This window comes from Natator depressus, chromosome 8 (genome assembly GCF_965152275.1).
Source record: "Natator depressus isolate rNatDep1 chromosome 8, rNatDep2.hap1, whole genome shotgun sequence".
In the NCBI taxonomy this organism is placed as follows: domain Eukaryota; kingdom Metazoa; phylum Chordata; order Testudines; family Cheloniidae; genus Natator; species Natator depressus.
In genome coordinates, this window is record NC_134241.1 from 6,906,417 (window position 1) to 6,916,899 (window position 10,483).

The 10,483-nt window shown below is 50.1% G+C and overlaps 1 protein-coding gene across 2 annotated transcripts; it reads left to right on the plus strand.

Annotated features, from left to right (window-relative positions):
- The first annotated feature begins 629 nt into the window (after positions 1–629).
- ARSI (arylsulfatase family member I) lies at positions 630–10,483 on the plus strand. 2 transcript variants are annotated; one of them, XM_074960299.1, is made up of 3 exons: positions 630–1,834; positions 4,172–5,610; positions 7,305–10,483. In XM_074960299.1, exons 1-2 carry the CDS (start codon positions 1,515–1,517, stop codon positions 5,571–5,573), a joined length of 1,722 nt encoding a protein of 573 aa, XP_074816400.1. In that variant the 5' UTR covers positions 630–1,514; the 3' UTR covers positions 5,574–5,610; positions 7,305–10,483. The 2 variants fall into 2 exon arrangements, with proteins under 2 accessions (XP_074816400.1, XP_074816399.1); XM_074960298.1 differs by having other exon boundaries at positions 4,172–10,483.

A 10,483-nucleotide genomic window follows, 5' to 3' on the forward strand; every position in this document is an offset into this window, starting at 1 on the left:
AGTGCTTTGAGATCTACAGTTGAAGAGTCCTGAGTACCATTAGATAGTCCTGTGTTATTAATTTTCCAAGATCTATAACTAATCATTGCCATTTCCCCTGAACAGGGAATCTTTCAACTGTTATTTATTTATTTATATTACTGTAGCACTGAGGGTGGGCTCCACTATTTATCCATCACCATTCCAGGCCTACCTCTGCCACCAGCTCTTTATATCATCTGGACACATCTCTGCAAGGGCGAGAAAGGGGTAGCGGTGGGGGAAGGTTTTTCTGCAGTCTCAGGAATTTACCCTGCAGTGACTCCAGAAGAACATATTTGTCTGGCTGGGGGTCATGGTGAGGAATGCCAGACAGGCCTACCAGGAGCCTTGATGCATCTGGAGGGTGAAGCATCCTGTTTAAAACCTTCAGGTTCAGAAAAATGAAAATGCCTCCAGGAATGTGGGCAAGAAACCTCTGTGTGCTGCTCCTGGAATTAGTTCCCTGCACACATCAGAGAAGGAGACATCCACGCTGCAGCTATAAAGCAGGGGAACAGAACCAGTGTTAGGACCCTGCAGGGCTCTGGGCTTCCCAGCCTTTTTCCTTGAAGTCAGTGAAAGAACTGGGAGGGGCTGAAGCTCAGACTCCCCTTAAACCTGGCTGCTTAGCCTGTCTCCTGGGCAGATGTTATAACTTTCTGCCTTCCTCGCTAGTCTTTTCAGGAGGGAACTTTCTCTCTTTCCCCCTCTGGCTCTGCTCTCATCACTCGGGTTGCAGTTTGAGCAAAGCTAAGCAGGGAGCTTCCAGAGCTCTTTGTCCAGTTTTGAAAAACTTCAGGGATTCTTGAGGGAGCTCATTTGGAAGAAGGGGAAAGGGGAAAGGAAAAACAAAGCAAAACAAGGGAAGGAAGAAAGGAGAATAATGGTGATCTGGTCTTGCCAAGAAATCTTTTCGGTGCAAACTGTGAAGAAGGGAGAGCCTGGTTCATCACCGTGGGGTGAGGAAGAGGACTCAACAGCTGTGGGCTTGAACTTTGGCTCCATCTTGCACTGGGGTTTACATAAAAAGAATATATTCTGCTGAGACAGGGCTTAACGAGCCATTTGGCTAGCCCGGCGTTCCAACAGCTGAACGGGACAAGAATCCAGCGTGGTCTCTAGCTGGGTTTTGGGTAGTTGTATTAAAAACGAGCCATTGCAGCACTTTTGGAAACTAAATAACATCCCAGAGGAAATTAACTTTATGGTGCATGTGTCTTTGACTGTATCAGCTTGAAGATTATTTTCTTTTTACTGGAAACAGCTCTACGGCACTGGTGGATTTAATTACTTCTTCTTCTTCTTTTTTTAAAGAGAGAGAGAGAGAGAGTTGTTTCTATAAAACTTGCCAAAGGAATTTGAAAGAATAGACCCTAGGGTGGGAGGGTAGATTGTGATTTTTTTTGGAGGAGGAAGAGGTCTCCTATTCCTCTTTCTCAGTGGAAGATGCTTGGACAATAACCACCCTTAGAAGTCTGAATGCTTGGTCCAGCATGGCTGTTTATGCTCTCACAGGTTTCTCACTAGTCAGCCTGCTTAGTTTTGGCTACTTGTCCTGGGACTGGATGAAACCCAGTTTGGTAAGGGACTTTTCCATGGACCCAATGGAGAAATCGCTCCCTCCTGCCTTCTCCAGACCACCTCACATCATCTTCATTCTGACTGATGACCAGGGGTACCATGATATTGGGTACCATGGCTCAGACATACAGACACCAATGCTAGACCGGCTAGCAGCCGAAGGAGTTAAACTGGAGAATTATTACATCCAGCCCATCTGTACCCCATCCAGGAGCCAACTTATAACGGGCAGGTAAGACAACAACTTCACCTGTCACTGTCCTGGGAAACTTAACAGTTTCTTCCCTTCTCTTCTGACCAGTTAACCCCAGGTTACTGTGGGCAGGTGTTTATGAGATAGCCCTATGGAAAATACCCAAGTAGTAAAACCTTGAGGCTCTCTTAGGAAGAATCCCTTGGAAAAGAATTGTTTTGTGTATTGTGTAATAAATTGCTTGAAACTTTACACTGTAGACTCCATGGGGCAGGGATCTTGAACCAAACTGAGCACTGTGTAAGCAGGCACAACTCCCATTGAAGTCAAATGATATTATGCCAGGGCTAAATGTGGTCCGTTAGCCCTGGTGGTTCAGTGGTTAGGGTGCTAGCCTAGAACTTGGGAGAGAGGGATCCATGCCCTTGCTCCACCATGGACTTGTGTGACCTCAGGCAAGTCATTTAATCTCTCTGTGTCTCCATTTCCCACCTGTACAATGGGGATAAAAGCCCTGCCCTGCCCCACGTGGATGCGTGAGGATAAATAATAAAGATTGTGAGTGTTCAGACACTGTGGGAATGCGGGTCCAGATAAGTACTTAAAGAGATATAGCATGATCTAGGTCAGGGGTTCTCGACTTTTTTGTTTCTGAGTCCTGTTTCCCCCCAACATGCTATAAAAACTCCACGGCCCACCTGTGCCACAACAACTGGTTTTCTGCATATAAAAGCCTGGGTTGGCGTTAGGGGGTAGCAAGCAGGGCAATTGCCCAGGGCCCCATGCCACAGGGGCCCCCGCAAAGCTAAGTTGCTCAGGCTTTGGCTTCAGCCCCGGGTGGCAGGGCTCAGGGATCCAGGCTTCAGCCCCATGAGGTGGGGCTTCAGCTTTCTGCCCTGAGCCTCAGCGAGTCTACCACTGGCCCTGCTTGGCAGACCCCCTGAAACCTGCTCGTGGCCCCCCAAGGGGCCCTGGACCCCTGGTTGAAAACCACTGATCTAGGCGACCAGGCATCAGGCTGGGAGTCCGGAAACATGAGGATCTATTCCTGACTTGCTGTGTGAGTGCTGGGCAAGTCACTTAGGCCAAAAGTTTTAAAGGTGCCTTCGGGTAGGCAACCAAAATCACTGGCTGTATTTGACAGTCGTAGCCTGTACCTGTACCTCAGGCTTCCCATCTGTAAAGCGGCTCAAATGGTGCATGCCCATGTCTGCAGAGCCTTTGGAAACTGATGGCTATAACACAAATCAATAACCACCTGAAAAGGGAGAACCTCCAGCTCCTCCATCAGACCCCCAAAATGGAGGGAGACAGCTGCAACCTTTGTGAACAACTGGGAAAGAAAGAGCTGGTATCTGCATGGCCATGGTGTTAACGTGATAGTCTCTGTGGCTGTGCATTATATGATCCTTTCTTCCCTTTACACTGACTCATGGGGTCATAGAGTGGCATCGTCCATGTGGTGTTTGCTTTGACCATGAGGCCGTAGGAGGCTTTCCTCTCATAGTAGTAATAACAATACTTGACATGTTTTTAGTGCTTTTCCTACTTGCTTGGCTTTACAGCCATTAATTGCTGGATTCTCACAATGGCACTGTGAGGGAGGTATGTGCAACCACCTCTAAGTCCATAGTCTTCTCCTGTAGAGGGTGCAGGCTGACTCTCTGATGAGCCATATAGTGCTTTCACTGTAGATGCATCTTGTGATGGCAGCCCATGGCTGCATGTCTCTAGGGTATGCTGCATGTCTACAGGAAACCTATGACAGCACTTGGAGATCAGTGTTCATTGTATGAAGCCTGGCTCATCTCAGTCTCTTGGTGCTAAGGGTCTGGATAGAACAGATGCCACCTGAGTGCTACTAGAAGAGAGAAACTACCTGAATTTGGGAATGGGAGGAAGGAAGCTAATATTCCCAGGACTGACTTAGTCACCCTATGGACACACAGCAAACTGCTAGATTGTGCAAGCCTTACTCATCTTGTTGAGCCCTTGCTCACACAAGTAGCCCCACTGACCTCAACGGGATGACTCATGCAACACAAGTAATCTAGCTTTTTACAGGAGAGCAGCCCAATGACCATCCTGCACTGCTGGCTGGAGGGGCATTTACTGAACTGATTTTGCACAGTTTGTTCCTGTAGGATACATAACCGGCTTTCCAAATGATAGTGGATGCAATGGATTTAGATAGAGCAACTTGGACAGGAGTGTGTGGTTGGGACAGCTGTTAAATAGGGGTCTGCCTTGTCAAACCTAGTGCAATGTGTTTCCTCTCCCAGGCACACAGGCAGGCTCCACTAAGGAATGGAGGCTCAGAGCTTTTCTGGATCAGAACTAATTTCTCTCTTTTGTTTTTCTTCATTCCCCTCGCAGGTACCAGATCCACACGGGCCTTCAGCACTCCATCATCCGGCCCCGGCAGCCCAACTGTCTGCCCCTGGATCAGGTCACGCTGCCCCAAAAGCTGCAGGAAGCCGGCTACTCGACGCACATGGTGGGCAAGTGGCACCTTGGCTTCTACAAAAAGGAATGCCTGCCCACCCGGCGAGGCTTCGACACCTTTCTGGGCTCCCTGACAGGCAACGTGGATTACTACACCTACGACACCTGCGACGGACCCGGCGTCTGTGGCTACGACCTGCACGAAGGGGAGAACGTAGCGTGGGACCAGAGTGGGAAGTACTCAACCTTCCTCTATGCCCAGCGAGTGAACAAGATCCTGGCCACCCACAACCCCAAGGAGCCCATCTTTATCTATGTGGCGTTCCAAGCCGTGCACACGCCCCTGCAGTCCCCCAAAGAGTACATCTACCGCTACCGCTCCATGGGCAACGTGGCTCGGCGCAAATACGCCGCGATGGTGACGTGCATGGATGAGGCCGTGAGGAACATCACCTGGGCACTCAAGAAGTACGGTTACTATGACAACAGTGTGATTGTGTTCTCCACGGACAACGGCGGGCAGACGTTTTCCGGGGGAAGCAACTGGCCTCTGCGAGGCCGCAAAGGGACCTACTGGGAAGGCGGGGTCCGCGGCATCGGCTTTGTCCACAGCCCCCTGATCAAACGCAAGCGTAGGACCAGCTGGGCGCTGGTCCACATCACAGACTGGTACCCTACGCTGGTGACCCTGGCTGGGGGCAACGTGTCTGAAGCCAAGGGCCTGGATGGGTACAATGTGTGGCCGGCCATCAGCGAGGGCAAGGAGTCCCCGCGCACTGAAATCCTACACAACATCGACCCCCTCTACAACCACGCCAAGCACGGCTCCCTGGAGGGCGGCTTTGGCATATGGAACACAGCTGTGCAGGCCTCCATACGGGTGAGGGAATGGAAGCTTCTGACTGGTGACCCTGGCTACAGCGACTGGATCCCTCCGCAGATGCTGACCAACTTCCCAGGGAGTTGGTGGAACCTGGAGCGGCTGACGGATAGCGTGCGCAAATCCGTCTGGCTCTTCAACATCTCGGCTGACCCCTACGAGCGCGACGACCTGTCGGACCAGCGCCCAGACGTGGTCAGGGCTCTCTTGAAGAGGCTCGTCCACTACAACCGGACTGCGATCCCAGTTAGGTACCCGGCCGAGAACCCCCGGGCCCACCCGGACTTCAACGGCGGTGCCTGGGGGCCGTGGGCCAGCGAGGAGGAAGCGGAGGATTGGGAGGGAGGTGGTGGGCCGCTGAGAAATAAAAACAAGAAGAAGAAGTGCAAGATCTGCAAACTGCGCTCCTTTTTCCGGAAGCTGAACACCAGGCTGATGTCAAACCGCATCTGATGGGGCTTCCACAGAACTCCAGACGCAGCCGCTCAAGGTGGGTGTTCCAAATGGCCAGGACAATGGGAGGGAGAGAGGCAGATGGCCACAGAGACAGCAGCGCACTCTCACTTTCCCTTGCACCAGTGGACCCGCGCACAAGGCCAGCCAGTCACAAAAGCCCCCCGATGTCTTTCCCTCCGGACTCCCCCAAATTGAGCAACCTGTAGGGATAGCCATCCGGTCTGCAAGGAGCAGGTGCCCAGGTTAGGGTGGGCGAGGGAGAGCGACGGGGGTCCTGCAATCCTGTTCAGTGCACGTTACATCGGTCGCTGGTTGTCAAGCTGTCTAGCCCGTTCCAGTGCAAAAGAATGAAACTTGCCGTAAGCGATCAACCCAGGGACCAGTTCAAACGCACCATCCTGGGAGCAAAGCTTTAGACGCAGATCAAACCCACGGTACTTGAAGCTGCATGAGGATGTTCTCAAGTGGTTCATACGAGGGAGGCTGGCCTGCTGAAGGCTGCTCTCAGGGCAGGTTTCCCTGACTGCCTGGCTCTATAAAATGTGCTGTCACCTTATGGAACCCTAGTGAGTGTGTCGCCCCATGTGCCCCTGCTCTGGGAACCCTGCCTGTCCTTTCTCACTTAGCCCCGACGACAGCTTTTCCCTCCTGAAGGCTTTACGGCAGGTGGCAGCACAGTGAAGGCGAGGCACACTTAGTTTTATGTTGATGGTCCCTGGCTCAGAGACCAGGCACAGCCTGGGGGCGGCAAGAGAATACTATCCCTAATGGACACAAAGGCAAACAGACTGTATATGGGCCTGGATCAGCATGGCCCTGTGGTGTATTGGAGACGCGTTTGCACTGAGAACTTATGGGGCGTCAGCTGTTTCAGTATAGAACAACCCCAGTTTACATTCATCTATTGTACAGACTCATGCATGTACACCCACGTGGACAGATATGTGTGGATTCACTTACCCCCCCTCCACCACCACCAGCACAATGGGTTTGAAAGAAGGCAGCTCCCTGATTCTCAACTCCCAGGGGTGTCCTCTGCCAGACAGCCCCCCCACCCCCACCCCACACACACCTTTGCAGTGACAGCAGAGCAGCTTGCCTCATGGCCTTGCTGCCATGTTGATGCCAGCTCTGGAACAGAGGACCAGGTCTCTCGGACACTTGCTCTGTTCGGTCTATTTTCCAGGGTGTGCGTGGATTCCCAGGGGATCCACAAGGAGCTGGTGGCAAATGTAGTGCAGCTTGACGATGGGGATGTAGGGAGGAATGCAGGTGTGGGATCAGTGTGTAGTAACACCTTGCTGGGCTGCAAACTGCAGGCATCTCTTTTGTTTGTTCCCAGAGCTGTTCCTTACTCAAAACACTCTGATGATGTGTTTGCACCAAACAGGCACCCACTGCTTCCCTGGCTGCCGAGTGAATCTCCATGCTTGCTCAGTCCTGCCAGCAAAGGGGGGATACCATACCGCCCTCCTTCCTTGGGAATTTAACTGAGGAGATCATCTGAGGCCAGTCCTCTCTGAGCGCGACAGAGTGCAAATTGCTGGTCCTCCACTTCTGCTTCCTTTTACTGCTGACCTTCCTGTGGCATGCGTGAGAGAGAGTGTGCGCCCGCATGTGCCACAGAAGGGGGCTGGCCAGGAAGAAAGGGGGTAAACAGCTTTAAAAGCATTTTTAACGTGTGGTGCATTTACATTTACACAACGCGTTTTACATTTCTCCCCACAGGTTTCTCTTGGTGCAGCGTGTGTAGGCGACGGCCCTGCTGTGAATTTTGAAAATAGTTATTTTTGTCTCTGGAAAATGAGGCCTGTTAGGGCTTGTCAGCTTTTGGATGAGAGGGCGGGCCTTTTTTTTTGCAAAATAACATTCATTTTACATCTGTCCCTGAAGGACGTGACAACTGACAGCATTTTCACTGGGTACCTTGCGGAGTGCTTTCCCATCGGCTCCGTATGTGTGTGCGAGGAAAGAGACAGAGACAAGGCTGGGGACGGGAGAGGAATACAATGACATCTGTGTTTTTCTATTATTATTTAGATTATTTGGAGGATTGTGATTTTATATAGAAAGAGGGAAAAAAAAACCCCAACAACAAGAGGAAGAGAAATGGGAGGCCGTGTTACCCTAGAGATGGGCAAAAATGGGAGCTTTTGCATTACCCACCAGCAGGACATGGATCAATCTACCTGTCTATACAGTACCCATCACTGCACTATGGTCCTGATCCTGCAAGTTGTTCCGTGTGGACACCCTCCCCTCCCCCTCCCCCCCCGACCCCGGAGTTCACTGGGGCGCAGCATGGGCTCCAGGGCCTGGCCAGGTGGAACAGTTTGCAGGATTAGAGTACATCTGAGCACTGTGCAGAGTCTCCTATCAAACTCACTGATAGGGATGGTTGTTTCTCTCTCCTCATCCCCTGGTTGAAATCTGGGTCCTGTTGAGCTGCACTCTGTTCCATTTGGGAGGGAAGTATTCTGACCCTGGGAATGGTTCCGGTTTTGGGGCATCTCTGTGTCAAACGGTGGTGGACAAAACTAGCATCAGAATTGGTTTTCCAACACCAAAGGCCGCAGGGGCAGTGGTGGCTGAGATTGAAGTTCAGTTTATTCACTCTGCCATCACCCCACCCAGTGCAGGGCCAGGGACAGATCAATAGTTCTAGCTTGGACCCATCTCCCTGGTACATTGGCAGGGTTATGACCAGTTACAAAGCAGACACAGAGAGCCACTTACCATAACAGACCTAAAATCGCCTACCGGCTCAGATGACCCAGGGGAGAGACTATGTGTTCTAACAAGCCACTTATAACTAGCATCACAGCAATAGAGTGGAGCATTCCATCCCCTTATGCATTATGCTTCGTTTAATGAATAAGTAAGTGAGATTTCACTTATGGGCCCCATTTAGCAGAGCACTTCAGCAGGTGCTTAACTTTAAGCATGCGCTTAAGTGTGTCCATATCCAGCCAAACACATAATCACACACGTAAATGCTTTGCTGAATAAGGACAGATTTAAGTACATGCTTAAAGTTCAATATATTTTAAACCCTTTGCTGAATCAGGGCCTTTGGGAAGAATCCATACAGAGCAAGAGAAAAGGTAAAAAAGAGCTAAAATAAAGATCAGACTTGGAATCAAAGCAAAGGGGGATGCTATGCAAAAACAAATCATTATTGATCATTTGAGAAAACAGCTTTAATGGGAAGTTGGACGTGGGTAACTGTTATAACCAAATTCATGATTGGGGGTGTGTGGTGTGACAAGAGTTGGTCATAAAATCTCTGAAAATTTTTAACCAAATTTCGCCATTTTTTCAAAAATGGAAGTTTCCATGAAAACATTTTTGATTTTTTTCAATTTTTTCCATGTTTTGATGATTTTCTTTGTTTTGTTTCTTTGTTTTAAATTTTTTTCCCTTTCTTTTCTGTTGCCAATTGGAGCGATCAGTCTAATGCAAAGCTTTTGGAAGTGATTCTGAAACAGAAAACTCATTTTAGACAATTTTCAATTTTTGAAAGGAAAAAAAAAGGTCGAACCAAAAAGTCTCTAAAAGCAGAAAATGAGTTTGTTTCACAACCCAATGAAATGAATGAAACTTTATTGGAAAATTTTTAAAGCATTGTAACTTTTTTTGTAATGGTTGGTTAGCTCTAGTGGTGACTTCACAATGATTGCATGTGCCATCTTTGAGCATGCTTAATTCCATGAGACCAAATCTGAGCGGCATGAGAGAAAGGGACAACTGATTCTGGGAATGGGAACATTGGTTCCTGGTGACAGCAGCTGGTGCAAGCTACATCTTATTTTCTACGTGTTTCTCAATTTTGAACCAGTGACCACTTTGTCCTGCCTTCTCAGCTAATCCTCTGTCACTCCCAGAGATGCACTGTTGTACCATCCCTGTACTGAGACACGCTGGCTCAGTTTCCTTGCTCCGTGCTCTGCTTCCAGGTGTGATGAGAAAGGCCAGTGCAAACTGCTGGAGGATAGCTCAGCGGAAACAAAACAACCTGCAAAAAACACTGGAAGAAAGGAGGGGTCTCAACCTGCAAAGATAGGCCCCAAGGAGTGCTTGTCACACTCCATCTCCTCCCCTGTCTGGCTCTAGCTCTAAGAAAGTCTGTGGGTGAGCTTTAGCTAAGCCCACAGCCGTTCTACTTCTGCCTTGGCAATAGTGGCCATGAGGAGCTGCCCACACACCAAGGAGATCTATTTGCACAGATATGCTAAGATCACTCTCTTGTAAAGTTGCAGAAGCCAAAGTATATTTACAACATCAAGCCCTAGGAGCCGAGCGACAGCCAGGTTCCCATGGAGGAAGCCGGTCAGTGAGCAGCGTCTCGGCAGGCACAAGCTTTGGCACAGGAGGACTGGAGTGCTGGGAAGGGAGAGCCCAGCATTACAGCATCTGCCTCTCCTTGGCCAAGTCTCCCTCTCTCTCTCGCTGACGTTCCTGCTGAGACCCAGGCCAGCAGCCCTCCTTTTTGGCCTGCCTGTTCTCTCTGTCGCTGAAGCAGGGATCTGGAAGCCTGCAAAGATGAGACTTGGGAGACAGCTGTCTCTAAGCGCTGCTCCTTTCTCCCCCTCTTCTGCTCCCGTGCTGTTACTCCATAAAGGCTGCTTGGTTGGGAAATTGCTAGGAGGTTAGAGAGGAGTTTGCAAAATACAGGGTTTCAAAGCAAAATGGGCCTGTTTGTTCCACATGACAATTACCTCCAGCATTACCCAGGATGCACTGCAGCAGCCAAGTCACCTATTTGTCCTTAGCATTAGTGTTGGTGATGCTGTCGCCGTTGTTTGCCACGTCTGGAATTGCCAGTGTTGCTAGCACCCTTTGTCTCCAGCTGGGCCCAGCCCCCTGCCCGGCCTGTCTCTTACTCGTTCTCCATTTTGTTCTATGAT